The sequence below is a fragment of the Patiria miniata genome, unplaced genomic scaffold (genome assembly GCF_015706575.1).
Source record: "Patiria miniata isolate m_02_andy unplaced genomic scaffold, ASM1570657v1 HiC_scaffold_8, whole genome shotgun sequence".
NCBI classification, from domain to species: Eukaryota; Metazoa; Echinodermata; class Asteroidea; order Valvatida; family Asterinidae; genus Patiria; species Patiria miniata.
Window position 1 is genome coordinate 8,088,129 of NW_024037075.1, and position 20,697 is coordinate 8,108,825.

General features: G+C 38.5%; 1 protein-coding gene across 7 annotated transcripts in view; it reads right to left on the bottom strand.

Annotated features, from left to right (window-relative positions):
• Window positions 1-20,697, bottom strand: part of LOC119719084 (transformation/transcription domain-associated protein-like) — an 80,543-nt gene that overhangs the window by 37,662 nt on the left and 22,184 nt on the right. For all 7 annotated transcript variants that reach the window (XM_038188394.1, XM_038188399.1, XM_038188398.1 and 4 more), the window contains exons 22-40: window positions 17,521-17,610; window positions 17,062-17,172; window positions 16,338-16,427; window positions 15,706-15,857; window positions 15,174-15,277; window positions 14,216-14,311; window positions 12,402-12,574; window positions 11,432-11,629; window positions 10,404-10,592; window positions 9,724-9,960; window positions 8,953-9,049; window positions 7,561-7,853; window positions 6,369-6,566; window positions 5,729-5,848; window positions 5,334-5,426; window positions 2,614-2,736; window positions 2,321-2,445; window positions 1,895-2,006; window positions 651-803 (exon numbers count right to left, since the gene is read on the bottom strand). In XM_038188394.1, the coding sequence (XP_038044322.1) occupies window positions 651-803; window positions 1,895-2,006; window positions 2,321-2,445; window positions 2,614-2,736; window positions 5,334-5,426; window positions 5,729-5,848; window positions 6,369-6,566; window positions 7,561-7,853; window positions 8,953-9,049; window positions 9,724-9,960; window positions 10,404-10,592; window positions 11,432-11,629; window positions 12,402-12,574; window positions 14,216-14,311; window positions 15,174-15,277; window positions 15,706-15,857; window positions 16,338-16,427; window positions 17,062-17,172; window positions 17,521-17,610 (2,754 nt within the window). The remainder of the gene's footprint in view (window positions 1-650; window positions 804-1,894; window positions 2,007-2,320; window positions 2,446-2,613; window positions 2,737-5,333; window positions 5,427-5,728; window positions 5,849-6,368; window positions 6,567-7,560; window positions 7,854-8,952; window positions 9,050-9,723; window positions 9,961-10,403; window positions 10,593-11,431; window positions 11,630-12,401; window positions 12,575-14,215; window positions 14,312-15,173; window positions 15,278-15,705; window positions 15,858-16,337; window positions 16,428-17,061; window positions 17,173-17,520; window positions 17,611-20,697) is intronic.

A 20,697-nucleotide genomic window follows, 5' to 3' on the forward strand; every position in this document is an offset into this window, starting at 1 on the left:
CAGTCAAGTCATCTTGCATAAGTTTCAGCAGTTTCACTTTGTGATGATATCACTAGGGTTTTCCCCCATAAAGCCTATATCAAAGTACTACAGAGCTCACTGTACACAATGAACCCCTGCTGGGCACATCCATGTATGGAAAGCTCAACAGTTTGTATGGCGTTTGTGTGGCTGTTTGCATATCTGCGTTTGTATTTGAAACAGGTACTTGAATAAAGCTGATACACCCAAAACTGAAACACAGTCAGGAAATGAGTGTTTCAGTTCACTAAGTGCAACAACGCACACATGCATGTATGCACCTGAATGTTGAGCTTGTTCATGCTAATGATAACATTGCACCTGTCACATCTGTCTTATTCTTGTGTCGCTTTTAGAACTCACCACTGACATTCCATTCTATCTACAATCAAACACATTCATTCAAAATGTTTGCGCCCAGGAGCGAGGAGTTAGCTCTCTAGTTATTCATATACCTCTTTGATTTTCCCTGCGAAACAGACAAGGACCCAAAGGTCATGGTTCTGCTAACAACAAAATTCCATGCTTATGGTCAGCTTTGTGTGTTTATAGCACTAGTTAGAAAATTCAATGGTTGCCCTTGTAGGTACAAAACACTTACTTATTGATTAAAAGGAGACATGGTTTACCTTTTCTCCTTCTCCCTTATCAAAGGAAGCAGCAAACATTGGTATGATGACAAACTGCAATGCTTTAGCCTTCAACTCTTGCGGGAAGGTCTTCTCATGAAAGAGTTCAACAAACTTGAAGAATACGTGGCGTTTCTGCTCCACACTGTATCCCTACAACACAAACAATGATATTTGTCATGTCAATCCATGGTATAATACTGTGATCGACGACATATAAGAATGATTACATCTCCCCAGTCAGTACAGGAACTAAACCCAGAGGCAAACAGCTATACATATTACTGCACTCAATATATGTAACAGAAATTTAATCATGGGCCCCAATAATTATTCATTTTTGGGTCTGTTCACACTAATGGACTCATTAGATGCGTATGGTAAGAGGTATACAATCAATTTCTGCCCCATTTTTTCCCTGTCCGTCCCCAAGCCATTAGTGATTACGCTGACCAAATACAATAACACTCTGGATATCCAACAAATTATAGGGTCACCTTTAAGACAATGTTCATAACATGGACGGACGTTCGCTAAGGATATTGAGTAAGGAATTTATTAAATTACCTAAAATGTTATTTAATGTACAGCTCTTATCTCTTCAGGATTTGTGTAAGTCCAATCTACGACAACCTTTTGGGTATTTAACAAATTAGGATATGACGTAAATAATGTACGTAACATGGACAGATGTTTTGTGACAAATGTCTGTCCCTGTTATGTATGCTACATTTTGTACAAGCACAACCTGTAGTTTCTCTAATACATAGTAGGTTGTCTTCAACAGGGCAGGTTAGGATAGTTTAAAAATCAGGAACGTTTGTGTGATCTAAGTCATGTTAACACTACTTCCTGTCAGCATATGATAAAATGTCTGTCCATGTTATGAATGTTACAGTGTACATACACATTGGTGCATTGTGTGTATGGGTCTGACAAGCTACAGCCTTTGGGTAAGAAAGGGCAAGGGGAAAGTCAATTATCAACTAATCTCAAATGAGGAACCACTCACTTATCTTTAAAAAACAAAAAAACAAGCAGAATCTGTGGGTAAGGTGTAATAAAGCTAGTCTTCCTCGGTCATTCTTGGATTGTTCATTTTTGGCCTTGGCCTAGAGCATTCCACATATTACTATGACATCCATTGAAGCAGTCTGTATACCAATCCATTGCAGTGAAGGAGTCAATGTTCAACTACTGATGTATACATTGAGGGGATCATGGGCCATGATATTCCTAATTACCTGAGCAACCGTCTCTTCAAGATAGTCTCTCAGAAACTGAAAGTTAGGCAGATATCGATTGGTGAAGACTCGAAGTAGCTGAAACAGGAGCTCAACATTGCTGGGATGATGTCTGTATACAAAAGGCAAGAAATTGGACAATAAGTAAAGAGTTTCATATCAACTGTGTTATGACATTCTTAAGTACAGATTTCAGCACAGATATACAGCAGTCACATCAGGTGCTTCCTCCAAGCTGACTGGTAAACATTTAATAATCCCCAATGATGAACAAAATATGCATCACTCTGGAAAACTGTGTACCACCTGAAAATAGAAATCATCCCCACCCCAACTTTGTCTAAAGCCACCATTTAATTGTCCCTGCCCTAAGCCTGGTGAGATCGCTGCAGGTACACTCAATTAACAAGAGATGTCAGTACATACTCAGCATAGTTGAGAAGACACTCCACTATCATCTTAGGTTCATTCCAATGAGCAACACCCACATTGTCTGTATGGTGCTGATCCTGGAAGGCATCAGAGATCCAGATACGACGTAGATGGCCAAACTGCCAAATGAAAACATGCTTGTCAATCATTATAATAGCATTTCATAGCCAGACCACATGTTTTAAAATCAGGGGAAAAAAATTCTGATGGCCACAATTTTACTTACACTGTAAAAATGTTGGGAACAGTAATTAGTAAAATGAAAGACAATTAAATGAATTTCTTACCAGGACTGATTTCTGAGGTAGCCATGCGGGATCGTGCTTGACCAAAATGCTGCAAATCAAGATAGTCTGGTACTGAAGTTCCAACTTGGCTTGACTATTTGGACTGGTAGGTCTTGCAGTCGGCTGTCAAAGCAATCATTTGTCATATTTAATATATGTAAGCATATAATAAATGTTTTCAGATGTTGGCAAATTAAACTGTTCAACTGCCATTAATTCTGTGAAAAACATTTGCACAAATAAGTAAGTGTCAATTACTCCTGAGACAGTCTTGTAACCAATTGTTGATAACACTAGTAGATGGGAATTGTGCTTACACAATATGCCAGTACAGTCATGTTGCAAATCCCAAGAAGTGTGAGACAGTTTGATGACTAGAGGCAACTAAATTTACTGACCTACCAAACAGCATGGACATGTAGCAAGGAAATCTGTTAAACAGGGTGTCCCCCAAAAAGGAAACCATGAACGAAGGAATAGTTTGACCCAGCTATGAACTTAATAAGGGAATAACAGTGTGAGGAGCCGGTCTTCACTGCGTGATAATGACCAGGTTTGGGGGTGACTGCTGTTAATGGACCGAGACAAAGTCAAAATCAAGGGCGATCAGAAACCATCAACTCTCCAAGGTATTTATTAATGACCATTATTATGGATTTATCATAAACTAGGGGCAGTAAGCTTTTCATTGATATCTTGACAGTATTCCTCTGGTCAAACATCTCTAAGTTTCATTGTCTTGAAAATGTAACATGAAAACCTTCATGGGACAGTTTGGGATAAAACCCGAGCACATCCAGACGAAAGACAGGTAGGTTCATGGGACATTTAAGTTATAAAAACATGCACAAAACATACTTCTCTCCAATAATGATCTGAATTATTCAGGATTCAACAGGTGTATCATGTTCCACATGTACACCTGCCCGTTTAACACAAAGTCCACATCGACGGTGCCTATCTTCCATGGTCTGTCTTACCATTGCAGATCGATCATGTAAATTGTCCACCTTGTGATGAATGCAAGCCTAAAAATACTGATAGTTAGGAAGTGGACAGCTGAACCTTGTTCTTTAAATACCCCACAAAAAGGAGCAAAACAGAAAGTCCAATCCAGTGACCTGGGAGGTCATTCCACGGCATGACGCTGTACTCTTTCCCCAAAAGCATACCTGCCAACATTGAAAAGTCAGAAAGAGGAACAGGGTGCCTACGCATCACAAACGGTGAGCGGCGCAGGCGCGCGCGAGCTTATGGGTTGGGTCCAGGGGCAATCATACAAAGTACATGTACATGTACATGTGCCTAAAATGTTACATGATATCCAGAAGCAGACCCAACACAGACACTAATCTTATTTAGTGGATAATTTTCTGAATTTTCCAGCCGGTTTTTGCTGATCAAAAATGTTTACAATTTAAGAATAAATGACTGCTGACTTACATGCTTCACAATTTATCACATGTAGATATTCAGTCACAGTAATACATTTTACATGTACACTGTACAAGCAGTGACAAGTACAATTTTATTTGGAAAAGTTCGTACATCATTGTACGGTGTATGTACAAATGTACATAGGCCTGTTAGTGTTACAATACACATTTGCCATTTCTAAATTTTTCACGATATTCCTCTCGGAATTTTTAACTCCATCGCTTTTTCTCCTTCAGTGTATCATCCTCCTGGTCCATGTTGCAGTTGAGAGGCTCATACAAAAACGTTGACAAAAAAGTGCGACTCAACACGGTCAAAATATCAACGAAAAACCACCGAAGACTATGAAGAAACAACGTGTGTGGAAAACAAACATGGCATGCACCGCGCCGTGCCTGGCCCGCGCTTAATTCAGTAAGCACGCAAGAGAGGCAGTACACCAGACGGATGACGTAGTGGGTCTCAGTATTGGCTGCGGCTAGGTTGTGGCTGATCGCACAAGCCTGTGCGCGCGTACGGCTGCAGCCGCAGCCTATTCGGAAATGTCCTGTTCGATGACGTTTGAGTCTGGTTTACGTCCCTTTCGTCGTACATAAGAGCGAGGCGGATTTTATACCATTATGGTAGCGGCAATAGCGCCCTCAATACAATAAAACATTTTTCTCGGACAAGTGTGCGACGGGGCCGGGGCATTTTTTAATTTTTTTTTTTTTGTATTATTTCTTCTCTCGCAACTCGGAAAATCGGGACGTTCCGATTTTCGGGCACTATTTATCTCCGAAATCGGAACAGTTCCGCCTAAATCGGAACAGTTGGCAGGTATGCAAAAGGTTCCTGTATCACAGCGATTCCAGACAGCAATGTGTCTGTATGGTGGGGCATTATCTTGTGCCTGCCAAAGATGCATTCAGGTACCATTTCCATGACTTTCAAAATGCAACTCCAGCTGCAGCACAAGATCATTAATTGACAGAAATCCTGGTTGGTTCATGTTTTCATAAATTAACTGTATCTTGGACCTACTTGTCTTTTGTCTGAATATGCTCATGTTTTACACCAAACTGTCCCAAGAGGGTTTCACATATGGCAATCATTGTTGCATGATCAGATGAATGCAATCAAGATCTCAATGGAAAGCGTACTGCATCTAGTTACAGATAAACTCATAACAGTGTTCAATAAGTTCATAGCTCATTCACATTATCCCTTTGTATGTGGGTTACCTTATTTGGGATACCCTGTATGACCAACACTGTCAGATAAGACAGATTGACTCTATGTACCTGAGGTTTGTTGAAGGCTAGATTGATGAGTTTGATGGTGTTAGTCTGTAGTACATCTCTCAATGGCTTGGCCTCGTCTTGCTTCAACAGATACTGAAACAAATAGGATACGCAACGTCAATACCTAGGATATATAAATTGACTTGAAGATCTCTTGAAAAAAAAGGCATACATGAAAACCAGTGAAGCCAAGGCACAATACGTTTATAGGATCAATACAGGCAAAACATTCCCTAAATCAGTGAATGCAAAGTTTGCTGTATGATATTAAGAGACAAGTTGGAACAAAATGTGTTTTCACAATGATTAATAAAAACAACTTTGCATGGTTGTCAAGTTATTTGTTGCTACTTTAATATTGCAAGGGGGTGGTCTGATATTGTGTATGTACTTACAGCTAGCAGACTACTGAACTGTGAATTACGTAGATTGGTCTCAGTCAGAAAGAAGTCAATAGTCTGGCTAGGATACCTCAGCAGATACAACATCAGTGGTTCACGAAACGGACTCCCAACCTAATTATAAAAGGAGTACACAAAGGTACAGTCCAAAAGTCCTGAGAAGTATTCAACTAAACATAATAGGCACAACCATATAGACTAATCCAAGTTTTGCTGGTGGTGGGATGCTTCAAGGCTCACCAGCCCATCACATGAATGCTCAATTCAAGCTACAAGTGTAGTTTTCTAAGCTCTGAACAAGTTATTCAAGATGAGTGGAATGTATGAAGGGTGATGTATAACGGGTAATGTGGCTGTGTACTAGCACTGGTGCAAAACCAACCCAGTAGTTATATACTTAGATTAGCCTTTGTGTAATAATAAACACACATAACATAACATCAATTATCAAACGTCAAACTCTTCAACAATGAACTGGCAGGTATTCCTTCATGTACTTCAGGGTAGTTGATACTTTTTATAAAGTATTTTCTTATGGAAACTTCAAGTAAATGCTTCTTATGTCAAAATAACATCTCAAGTCGTATATTTACTGTTACAATTAAACCAATGAGTGTTTACAAGCACAACTCACCTCAATGCATAGTGCATTTTCTGCCTTGATAGTCAATGTAACCAGTGCATCTAGTAGCTTAGCTGAGGCTGCTGGTATAGCATGGAAGATATTGATGATTGCTGAACATATCTTAATACTCTCTGTAGCCTTAGTCTGTACACTGGTATTACTACGCTGTGCAGCAATCGATACTTCCATCCATTTCTTCAAGTGTGTCTGATGAGAGAATATGGACATCCTACATCAGATCCCATGTCATGTCACAAGAGTTCACACAATAGCCCAACTCACAATGCCATATGACAAGCCCATCATTTGGGTTTTTTTTTTAAAGAAAACCTGTCGGTTGACTCTGCATGAGTCCCTCGTGGTAAGAAAAGAATGCTTTATGGCCATTACATGCTATTACACCTCATACATATTTAGAAGCAAAATGCTCTTCTTTCATTGATTAATGTTTCAGCATGCGAGGGAAGTAAAATAACTTCCCCGCATTTATGAAGCAGGTGCTGTTGTCGGACAAGTCCATAGTAGCAGGGAAGTAGTACCCCAGGATTACTTCCTGAAGTCCAACTATCCAACAGTAGTGATCACAAATATTACTATAAACATTCTGTGAGAGGGATTTCTGAAAGAACTTGTCGAATATTGTATGAGGTGTAATAAAGCAAATACAACATTGTTTATTTGAAGACAAAGTGTGAAATGAATGGTCCGTGAGTACTGGTTGATTTTGACTACCTCCCTCTGCTTCACATCAGAAGGAAGTCAAACCAGCCAACACATCAGCACCAGTAGTACCAGTAGTGACACTTCTTCAAACTCAAACCATGATGTTGACTGTAGTTATGACATTATATCCATCATAACCAGTTGGGGCTTTAGCACAAGATGCAACAAGGTGTAAGCTGAGTTAGGTCAAGTCTATCACAAGTCAAACAGTACAAGTGATGTCGCAAAAACACTGTCAAAGGAATGCCTTTGTCACAGTTTATTTGAGACAAGTTTGCCTTGTGATTGATTTGTGAGGATTTGCAACAACTCTGAAAGCAAACAAAGATGGAATCATGAAGTACCTAACCTATGATTGTCAGTTCCATATCATTACTACAAATATAGGTATAACTTACACTCAGAGATAAATTTAATAAAAGCTATCAAACCGACTAATCTACCACTATCATGACTCTCTGAACAGTACTGAACTTACCAGCATCTGTTCACAGAGCTTTTCATTGAAAGCATTGGGGAAGAGCTGTGTCAGATTATGTAGTCTCTGGATAGCATTGAGATTGAGTGATCGATGGTCCCCTAGCTTGAGAAGTAACGGTCGTATGGTGGTATGTACTAGCTCCATATCTACAGCATGGCCAGCTATGAACTTCTTCATACATTCAGCGCCTGCCTTCAGAAGCTCAGGGACTTTGGACGTCAGGAAAATGTAGAGTAACTTGAAGATCTTATCCCGTACATGAGGAATGTAATGACAGGCAGCCAGGGCATCTACAGTGGCAATCAATCATTTATTCACAATCAAGGTTTATGACAAGTTTTATGTTCATCAAATTTTAAGTACATGGTGGAAATGGATAAGGTGGGACAACATATAACCAGCAAACTCCAAGTGATCAGAAATGAACAATAAAACCAGGCACAAGTAATAATCTGACGAGAAAACCTTACAATGACCAATAAAGTCAACATTTTCAATCAATGAAATAGTCCCCATCATTTGTATAGATCAAGAGATTTCTTGATGTTAGTGCTGCGGCTAAACTGCTAAATCTAACTAAAATTCGCCGAACATAGTACTTAGGCATGCCCCTAGGAGCTTTTAACGACAAAGGGCTAAAAGAAGTTTATTATGTATGCATAGACGATTAACTTGTATACTCCTGAAGCAACTCATTTTGACCTCAATTTTGCTGCTGAACCCGAACCGAACCAATGTTTGGACAATGTCCAAACCAAACCCAAACCAAACCCTAACTGAACCTGAGGGCTCACTTTCAGCACTACTTGATGTAATCACTTATGAAATATTCTTATATTTCTATTAACTCTAACTCCCCGACAATATTTCAGCAAACCTTGAATGCTCACATATCTCCTTATAGGTCTTTATACTCTCAACATTGCAGGGGCAGAAAGCACATGTTACATTAAGTCACAGTGGCTGAGTCTTCAACCCTGCAAAATCCTTGCAATGGATTTGAAGGATTAGGTTAAGGTTAAGGATGTATTATCTTCTTTTTATCTAGCAAAACAAATTATTCACTATTGAATATCAGACAAAAAACCTCTGCCCACCTTAGTTATAGAATAATGACTTTAAATTTTGTGAATTATTTGCAGCCAAACAAGAATTTAGTTCTCACCAGGTAGACTGGTTCCTGCCCCTATCAGAATCAACATTTAGGGACCGGGAATGGGCAAAAGTAGCGCAAAATAATAGCCTTATTTCAGAGGGTTGCAGACACCCCAAATGGAAAAAAGGTTTTTTTGTGTGAGTAAAAAATACAAATTGAAAATTTGTTGAAGAGCATGGATTGAATATAACTAAAGTCATGCTGCACAAAACAAAATACTGAATGAATCTTACTCAGGGCACTGATGCGTAGTGGCACTAGTGAGGGTACATTCTTGTAGCACGGTAGCTTGGTAAGCATTGCATCCTCTACTTCACACAGGTTAACCAACTGTCAATGAATACAAGTGAGACATGTCCCGTTATTCAGTCACAGCCGCATACAGATGGGTTTATCATTCTAACATATCCAAATGCGGAGCAAACTTAAAGTCAAGAAATATTTGTGATGTAATGTGGTGGATTTGGAATGTGTTGGGCTCCAGTATGTACTGATTCCTGCTTACATGACTGGAATACTACTCTCCATCAAAATAGTCATATATATTTAACAATGTACCAGAATCCACAATATATTGAATTATACAGACATTATAGCCTGAATTACAAGCCTTGGTGTACAAAGACTTGAATTTTCTATTTCTGAGTAACCTTTCCTAAGGAAGAGTTAATACTCTGATCACTAACATTGATTGCAAAGCCTAATACTATATTTCATTACCAGGACTAACGCACTTTAAAGCCATTGATTACAGGATGCCTTGCTATTTGAGATTACAACTTGGCAGTGAAAACTAGTGGTTGTAAGCTTGGTGGTTGCATCGTATTAGATGTTTGCCATGGTAAGTAGACCTCAAAGAGTTTGTAAACTAGCTCTTGAAATACACGCAGCATATTATTACATTGCGTCAACAAATGTCAAAACCCAAATATACAAATTCAGTAACCGTACTCTCGAAATATCGCACATAAAACAATTAAACTAACAAGTATGTATGAACTGACCTCCATATAGAAGACTTTGTGCTCTGCAATGTTCAGATCCATAGTGAACAGCCTTGGTTCTAGTGTTGTACAGAAGGTATTACTCTCCATCAAGCCTCGTTGTGCATTGGCTGGTTGATGACGCAGTAGATGTTTCTTGGGTGGGATCATGTCTGCTAGTACTTCACGATGTGGTTCCATTATGTCAGTCACCTTCTTGCCAGTAATCTCAGCCAGAGATCGTAAGGAATCCATAGCCTGATTGATCACACAAGTCAATCTAATCATAGTCTGTGCAGGAAACTCTAGATGGCCCTGGGTTACATATTCACAGGAGGCAAGTAGAGGCATATTACATGCCCTGGTAGCCTGCACTACATGGACCACAGTGTATGTAACCTTTGTATTACTGAATGTGCATAAAACCATGTGAGAAGAATACAGTACGTACAACAGAAATGTTGATCAAATAATCTCTGCTAATGCTTCACAGTAACAGAATATACAAAAGGAAAGATCAGAGGTCACATAATGTAAAGTTTATCCTGAATTCACTAAACGCCCACTGCAGCAATTGACATGAAAGAAATATTACCAACAAAATCCAAAGAACCATCATGGACTGTGTCAGAAATCTACAGGCGTTATGACATAGTTTTGTGCAGTCATTCATTCAAGTTAACAATGGTTAAGCATATTACCTGGTGCCTAACAGTCTCATTAGGTGATGTGACTTCTATGACTAACTGTCGTGTGACATCATGGAACGCTTTCTGCTGTGCTACACTGAGTTTGGCATTCTCTGCATTCTCTCCCTCCAATGGAGAAGCACACAGTTTCAGTAGAGTCTCCAAGTTAGTTTTGGCCATGTCCAGAGCACCACTCGATACCTACAAGCACATCAATACAATGCACATTTTATAAAACGAAATTCCTCATGAGTGTTTTCATTCTTCCATAAAGACACTGTTAATAAAAAGTTTAAATTCAAAGCTTTTACTAAAATTAGAAGGGGATTTTCATTACCAAAATAGTGGAAGGTTCTACAGAAATCAGAAACAACAAAGCCTAAAAAATTCACAATTTCAGGAAGGACTTTCATTTTCAGCCAGAGTTAATAACTCTAGTAGTATCTAAAAGGTTTGTTTTTTCTTCCTCTTTAGCTGTATCACAAGGCTCTGCATTTGATGTTCATATGCCGTATATGTTGATAGAGATATTGCAAATCCTTCACAGAATTCAGAAATATCAGAGTTGTAATCAAGTCCTGACTAGTCAACCATACGTCCTCCAGTCTGATGTCAAGTCACAGACTAGTGAAATGGTCCGTGACAAATGCATACATTTGCCAATTATCTTTCAAATGTATGTGTGACTTGATTTTGTGACCTGAGTAGTGAATTGGCTTGTGATTGACTGGGTTACAACTGTAAGAAATTTTATCAAAACAGACGCAATTATGCAACTAACAAATACCATCATCGACAAGTGGAAAACATTACTTCTGTTCGACAATGACTAAAGTCATAATGGGACAGTTTTGAGACGTTGGTGGCAGCAAACACAACGGTCCTTTTCAATTGTTTACATCATGTTTAAGTTAAAGCACGCATGCTCAATATGATGCAAACAATGGAAAAAGGACCGGTGTGTTTGCTGCCATTCAAGGTCAATGAAATCACTTTATATGCTTCATTTTGGATCGTCCTAGTGATGAACATTTGCTTACCTCTCCAGTAAGATCCATCATGACAAAGAAGAGAGCTTTGAGGAATTGATAGAGATGGCCTTGTATCCAGCACAGATCCATGCGTTCCATCATGAATTTGATTGCAATACAGCCACCCAGCTTGGCATACCAGGCCCTCTCATAGCAACATCCACACATACGTTCAGCCATGTGCTCAAACAAAGGCAACTGACATGCCTGAAATGCAATCAATGATTCCAACATGTCATAGGCTTATGTACTGCTTGATCACTAGTCCTTTATTTTAAAGTTATTTGTAAATATCAAGGATCTGCATGTAATACCTTTTTATTACTGTAATATACTTGTTCAATACATTATTTTTGAATGTGCATTACTCAAGTTTTGTGACTAAACACATCTTGTTCATAGCAATACACAAATAACAATCAATCAACTTATATTTGCCTGAATCAGTCTTTAGGTGCGATAATTTTAACACTGCCATATTTTAAAATGATGCAGTTCCATATGACAACCCAAACAACTGTTGTTGTTTTTTTCAATCCAATAAAGTCCTTACTTTCCTCAAAAAGATTTTAAAGTTAAGAAAGCCTCTCCAGTTTAAGGCTATGATCCATTATCAACCAGCAGCCCCTAAACTGTTACAGGTATTCAAAAGGTTTGTATTAAGTACAAGGAACATTTATCCTGTGGTCAGACAAGATAAGTAACAATTACAAAATTGAAACTTAGGAGGGAAAAAATGACACTCCAACTCCATGAATATAATAGTACTGTTGGCTTGATTTTATAAAACTGGTCAGATATATAAAAAAAATTCGGATAGAAAAAGATTCTTTAGTAGTCTGGAATAGTAAAGTACAAACCCCATCACAAAATATATGATATGTATGAAGGAACCAGAAATGTTTTTTACTGCGAGTGTTTTCAATTGTGAATATAGGGCTATCAAACACAATGACCAACCAAATGCAATGCACCCTACCCTATATTTGGAGCCCATGACAACAGCAGCAGTCTCAACAACAAATGACATAGCCAGATGGCCAGTCTTGCATAATTCCTTCTCCTCATACGCCATACAAGACGCTATGGCATCCATTAACACCAATGGATCCATTGCTGTCTGGTTCTTCTGGTTAGATACAGGAAGTGGACCTGAATATAACAAAGGCAACAATTATCATTCCTGTCTGTTATTGGGGAGTGACGTTTGACAGCACGGTGTGTATACAACCTAATAATTACGTTGGTTAAGGGCACTTGCCAATTTACATCTTTTTAAACAAGATTATATATGCAAAATTACTTGCCAAGTTCATTTTATTTTTGACATAATCATTAAAAAAAACTTCAAACTAGATTTAACAGTTAACATTTCAAGAATAACGATACAATTAATTAATGGCGATATCCTTAAATTTGACAAAATTTCCAAATGTTTATGTTTGAATAGAGTTACTAGACAACACTTGCAAACTTAAAGGGAACATGAAATAAAATTTTGATTGCATTTTTTTTGCTTAAATCAATAAAGGATGATGTTCTTAACAATATTTTGTGTATGGCGGTGTTTATTTTCTGGGATAAATGGGGGAAAATAATTTGTGAACATGTTTGGTCAAACTACTCCGCCCCACAAAGGGAAGCTTCATTAACATAAAACTTCGCGAGGGGTATGACGCAAATCAAGGGAGAGACTTGCCGCGCTGCGGGGGGCACCGGCATTGCGGCGTACATCATAATACATGTACATATACATTGCGGCACTGAAAGTTTTTCTGGTGTTTGGTTCGGAATCGAGGAGAAATAACACCCGATTTTCGGCCATGCCGACAAGGTGTGTGGCTGCTGGGTGTAGCAAAACTACCAAGGATGGAGTAAGCCTTCATTTGTTTCCAGTAAATCCGAAAAATCGGAGCATTTGGAGAGCCAAAGTGAAGGTAAATACCAGAGCAAAGTGGTCCGGGCCCAGTGAGTTCACAGCCCTCTGCGCTGCACTTTGAGCCGTCGTGCTTTGATGCTGGTCTGTACAGCAACTTGGGCATGCCCCTAAAAAAACATTGAGTCAGTGTCTGAATCATTAGAACTCTGATTCGAATCGGACGAATCTGTACCATTTTCATCGGATTCGCTAAGGAAAGAAGAGGAAGAGTCTTCGGAACTTTCACGGTCATGACGGTCGTCGTTGTGTTCATTCGACAACGGTGGCACCGTACCGTGGCACGTCCACGTGTGCATGTACATGTACATGTATAGACACATTCGTACGTGTGCATATAATGCCACGTACGGGTACGCGGCGGCTGCACATACACACAGCACAGTAGCTTCGCTAATCCGTCTCGTACCCAGACGTCATTTACGGGCCCTGGATTTCTCTGCCTTTGTTTACGTCATGAACAGCGCCCTCATTTGGAGTTGCCGCGAAAATCAAAAAGGGGGGGGTTCAATTTTGGACGGCAAATTACCACACTAAACGTACACCAGAACCAGTTCTGCTTTTAATTCACATTTAATACACATAAATTAATGTATATATAAAATAAAATACGTTATGAAAATTTTGGACTGCATGTTTCCTTTAATCTGACTGCTATGTTGTCATTATGAAGAAAACAGGAATTTACTGTCACAAAATGATTGTAAATTACTTACTTTTAATAATCACAAGCACACCACAGGGTGCATATAATTCAATACCCACGTAAATTTGTCCTGTAACAATTTATTTCAAGAATTTGTATAAAACTACTATTCCACAAAACTATCTGACTGGACACGATTAAGGGCACTTACCTGCTTGTTGGACTACAGCTATCAGAGTGAAATGCCTGACAATGCTCAGCATGAAGGAAAGGGAGTCACTCCGAAGGTCTTTGATGGCTGCTGAAACTATAAATACCCCAAAAAACAAAGAGAAATGCTTTAATCACTGACGTCTCAAATTTGGCAGATATTTGAAGTGTGTTTTGTTTGCCTGCACTCGGAGTGCACACTAGGGTTGTAGCTAAACCAGTTACGTTCAATAGGCACACATCTCCTGCAAACAACAACACAAATTACAAGACTTTAGAACTGCCTCAGCCATTTTGGATGACCTATGACCTATGACTCCAACATCAAGCAAACCTTTGGGGGCATAACTTCATCAATTTCATGATTTCAAGTATCTATTGAGACACAGCTGATCATCCCTGAATTGTTTTACCGGTGACATGACCTTTGAAAGATTCATCATCTTTAGTCCAAGTAAACATTATTCTAAAAGTTTAACTGGAATAGGGAAACTGAGGTGGGGATGTATTTTTCAAGTAGCTACGGCTTGCAAACGACCCAAGAGTGGCCAACTAGAATTAGAAATATGTCTTTCACCTGACAACCTCTTAAGAATCAGGCATGCAACTGGGAATTTAGAAACAAACGAGGAAATTCAAAACCACACAAGACTTTGTACAGTGTTGATCAATTTGTAATGGCATTCATGAGAAGTAAAAAACGAGGAAATCAGCGGATCCGAGGAAATGTTGCATGCCTGAAGGATATGTCATGCAAAACATATAGAAGCTGTATGGCCAACCCATGAGGGTCAGTACAAAACAAGGGTGCATACAACCAATTTTCCAACCGAATGAGCAAACACCTGTCACTTTTGCAAATGAGGAATGCACATGAGTATGGGATTAGATTGAGGAAATGCTGCTACAGTAACCTTCTATATGTTATCTCTTAATTTTAGCTGAACTTGAAAACTTACCGATCATTGCTGTAAGTGCATGCTGAAAAGCTGTCCTAGCCAGTGTGTTGGGACACTTGTACACCTGGCCACTTGATGTGCGCGGAATGTCACCAGTTGTCATGCTGTCATTCAATCAAAAGATTTTTTTTAAATTTTTATTAAGTTCATACAAAATTCAAAGAGAATTTAATGTGTTTGAAATTTAAAACGAAACATCATTTTTGGTTCAACATGATTTATTCTTGAATGTATCCTGCACCGCTAAATACCAACCACAGAATTCTCTAGGATTCGGCCTTTGAAAAAGAGGGATTTCCAGATTATTATCCAGCGCAGGTCCTACATGATTTAACCCATTAGCACCTGTACTACATTGTATTACATTGTGTTTACTCACTGAAGAATAAACAAAACCATAGAGTGCTCAGACGGTGTCGGGGGCTACAATAAGTAATAGGCAGGGCGGTTTCGGGCGCTACTGTGAGTAAAAGGTTAACAATCTAGTAGAGAATTACTTCATGTCCCACATAATCTGATTAGATATATCTACCTGGAATGTGTCAGTAACTGATGTACAGCCTGTTTATTGTCGTCCAAATTCATCATACTGATGATGAAATGACGTACAACTTCAAAAGCCTGGCGACGGTAGTACGGCTCTGTACTTGGAGATTTCAGTTTGTTCAAAGCTGTCTCTACCACCTTTGGAAAGAATACAACAAAGGTTGCTTATAGTCAAGAATTGAAGTGAAACAAGGCATAACTTGAAGGTATCACTGTTTAAATATTTGATGGCAAAAACCTACTGCTCTTTGACAATGTTGCTCTTCAACTAAATGTTTGTCAAATTTTGACCTTTTGAGAGCTTGTTTAACGTCCCCAAAAACCCTGGTTTTAAGTGTCTGAAATCCCCTGTAAAAACCTGTAAAAGGAGGAACCAGTTGACCCTGCCAAAACTGAAGTTTTGTCAAGAAGCAAATAAATCAATATTTGTCCAAATTTTCTCATTCAAACTTGAATAACTTCTATATTGCTAGAAAGATGCAATTCAAAAACAGAATCTATCTATTCATATCAGGATGAAACATAAAATAGCACAGATGGCATGGACAGCACATTCTGAACAATCAAACCTGAGATATCCGGCTGAAGACCATAGACAGTTGATGATGTGATTCTTACCTTACAGACTGGTAGCTGTAAATGTGTTTTGTGGTCTGGGAAGTATACAGTCACACATGGACCTTCAGAATCCTCATCCTTGTATGTCAGCTACAGAAAGGACAAGCAATGTAATCAACATAACATTAATATTCAGATTCTCAGTTTGCTATTGCATTCTGTTCGAAAGACAGCAGTTATGCACAAATCAATACCTTCACTTGATTGAGCAGAATTTAAATAAACATTTCACACATTCTTTCATTTTCTTTAGGACACTTTCCCCCTAAACCCTAATAAATCTATGATGAATGCTAAGGATGAAAACATATCATTTAACATCAAACCTTCCCTGTACACCTTCACATATTATCACATACAGGTTAAATAATTCAATTTCTCAAGAAAACTACCAATCATAGTTACATGTGTAAAACAAATACAAGATTTTCACTAGGTTGACAATCATGAACTTTTAAATTTTTATTAAATAAAAACTACAGCCACTTCGATTTGCCACTTTATATGACAATACCAAATCTCTTTAAGTTGAAGAAAATCTCATTGTTTCAAATTTCACCAAGTTTTCCTAAAAATATTCTTTACTTGACAACTTTTGAATAATTTGGCTCTAATGACTTCTGTTCTTGTCACCAATCCCAATCTATGGTTAAGCTTGATCTGCAAAGAACCCTTTGAAGCGAGCCAGATCTTTGCTTCAATGCAAGTTACATGTACGTCTTACCCTTTGTGGTTCCTTCAGCATTTTGCGATTTCCTCCACCAAACTTGCCCAGCACACGGAAGGCAACATGGGCGATGTTATCATTGCGATTGCGCAGTGTGCGCCATAAGGCCTACGGCAAACAGAATTATAATACAAAGTTACTACTTTATTTCGGGACATTTCCGAGTCACAATATTTAATCCGCTTCATCGACATGAAATCCTTCCTCCCCAAAAAAATTCCACTTGGAAATTTAGTAACTTTAAATCCCTCAGTTTTTCATGTGAACCTTGCTGAATCTGTCATCATCCAATACTGTGCAGTAATCAATTGGAAAATTCTTTCAAAGCAATCCTACCCACAAATTTCTAATCAATCAAAAGATAAAAAGGATTTTCAAAAAAAACCATCTCATTGCTTAAGGCTACTCTACAGTGAGTATGTGTGTGGTTCATACCACTGATTGAGATGATCTTACCTGCATGAGTTCTGCTCTGACTGGCTGGATATGTTCATACAGGAAATCAGGCTGCAGGTTGTCAACACACAACTCCAATGTTCGTAGACCCTATCATCACCAAATGTAAATACATCAAAGTACACGTTATACAAATCATTAGGTTTGGATATTAAGGTTAACATAATAATACTAATGTTATTATAGTGTAGGGAGACCAAGTGCGCCCTCTGTTGTTATCTAAAAGTTTTGCGAGTGATTTGCATATCATGACCTTTGGGCTTCCCGCGTAAAGGCAAGTTGTAACAAGTTTTCTCCTGTGGGCTTCGAGCAGAGAAGACCAACATAAAATTGTCTCCGCAAATTCTCTCTTTTTGTAGGGAGCATGGCTCCTGCCATGCTCCTGAGATATATCATTCTGGGAGGGTACTTCATAGAAAGATCCCAGTGAGTATTTTGCTGTGTTTCATCATCATTTTGTGAGAGAAACTGTGTAGTTTTGGGATGAGACATTCGTTGCATTGTACTGTCATGACTGTGTAGTTTTGTATTATAGTGTGTAGCGTACATGTGTTGAACTTTGACACACACACACATTGTATACTGTGTCATATTTAATATATTATTGTGCCGGGCTTTGAATACTGGAATTGTTTTAAGAATAAATTTATTGTAGTTCATGTTATTGGAAATAGTCGTCATATCATCATTTTTGTTAGAACACTCGTCCTCTTTAAATAGAGGGCCGGCCTCCTTTTGCCGTCCCGCTACAAAATGGCGTCGTAGACAGGATTGAGTGCTCCGACAGTTGACATCTCTACTTAGCCGTGAACTTTTTATTGACGACGCGTTTTTATCCGGAAATATTTTCCCCAGACTTTAGATTTTCTAGTGCACCGGAATTCGTGTTCACGAATCGCACTGAATCGCTTTCGTGTGTTTGATTGTCGCGATCATAGACGTGATGGTCATCATCTGATTTTTGCCTCACCTTGCGTTGAGAGGACTTCATTGACAAGCTACATTGTGTGCAGTGTAACTTTTATTGTAACAATCTATTTTTAGAATTGTATTTGATATTTGACCATTTTGTATCCAAGCTTAGATCTGTTCAGTTTTTAGGCAGTTGTGCCTTGTGTGAATCTGTAGTAGATTCTATATTAGGAGCAGATAATTATAGAGCCATGTGTTGGCCTGTGCTTTGGATTGAGTGTTTTTGAGTCAAATACTAGTATTGCTTGTTGCACACACACCATTGTAACTTCTGGTTTTCAGCTAATTGCATTTTCACGACATTTTACACCAGTGCATTGTGTCATTTGCTTCTTGTATTATTAGATTGTCTTGGCATTATTGGGTGACTTTTTAGACCGTGTCAGTTGGAGATTTTTACAGTGGAATTGTACTTTTGTCTACAGTGTAGTTAGACATACTTTCGACTTGTATTTTATTGTCTGTTTGTATGCAGACTTGATTGTAGGTCAGTGATTGAGGCCTGATTTTGTAACAAGTCATATTTTTGTGTGTGCATTCCTAGGTAATTATTCCAACCATGTCTGTGCCAGACTCTATTTCGAAGTCAAATAGTGCTTTAGCTAGGACCATTGTTAGTGCCTTCACAAATATTTTATGTGAACAAAATGAAGATGCTTGTCCTATTGATAGACATGCAGTGAGCAGCATTGAAGCTGCACTGAATGATAGATTTGCTGCTATTTTGAAATGTTTCGAGAAGCCGAGTGAAGACAGGGTTCATGAATCGCAGTGTCCTGACCTTGTTATGTGTTCTCATACAGTTGAGGTGGTAGATGCTGTTTTTGAAGAGGCTAAGCCGCTTCTAATTGAGACGGTTTTACTTGAAGCTGCTGATTTTTGTAATGTGCAGGTGGAAGGAGTAGTTTCTGTTTCTCCCACTGTGAGTGTTTTCGATGATAGCCTTCATGTAGTTAGCTACAGTAATGTAACACACCTCTCACTTAGTTTGTCAGATGGCAAAGCCCAAGAAAAAGTAGGGAACCCTCCCTTGTATTTGGGTATTGCAGCTTATTTCTGTGTGTTGGCAGTAGTGGTGACCATAATGACTGTTGACAGGAGTACAGTGCCTCATATTCGGGGTCTGTGGCCAAATGCCATTACTTAAAAGTACTTGTGTTTATCTATGCCTAGCATGATCATTGTACATGTATTTGGCTATGTACTGATAGCTCAAGCTGCCCCTCCATATTTTACTGTATGAATATTGGTGTTTTGCTCTTTACAGAAAAAAGGGACACAGGATTTATCCGCACCATATTTACTTATTTCATTGTATAAACTTGTATTTTATATTTTTCCAATTTTTGGAAATTGTTGTTGTCATTCACATGTTTGAATGAGATTATTGTACGATTTGTTGTACAACTATTATATATGCCTTTTATAATGTTGTATTTTTATAGCATGTTCATGTAGGTGTATCTTTTGTATGATGACTAATTGATCATTATAATTTCATGATTCAGGCAGATGCATTAAGGTTTTTCCTGACTTGTCAAGGTTGGTTCACAGAGACGTGGTATTTTCATGTTTTTCTCTCTCATTGATTTTATATGGGATAGGAATTTGTCTGTCTTTGTTTACATTTCCAAATTTATTCCCTAAGAACGTTTAGTGACGGGATTGTGGATTCCTAATTTTAGTGTAGTTGCTAAGTGGAACATTCTGTCAGCAGTTTTGTAGTTTGGTGTATTCCAACTATTTTTACTCACCGATTTTATGGGATATTTTTGTATACCCTTTTAAGTGAGATTTGTCTGGCACTTTCACCATGCAATCTACCATTTATAGGACCCTTTTCAGGAAATGTATGTGTGTATGTACTTCGTAAATTCCTCTCCTATTGTTGTTGCCCTAAGTACCATTAGTGATGGGTGTTGCTCCTACCAGGGTAGAAATGTAATTGTTTTCCTAGCCTTATGTGGGTGAAGGATGTTGTAGTTGGTTGAGTTGTCCAACTGTTTGTTCTCACAGTGTGAATGAAACTTTGTATTATTCTACCCTGCAGTCTATCTGGGGATGCACTGAATTGTTTGAGAAAAATACATTTTGTATTGACAGCCACTTGTATCTGAGACCTATATGTAGTGTATGAACCTCCTGTTTGCCTGCCACTTCATATCCAATTGTTCCATTATAACAAAAATTCACTTCTATCTTAAT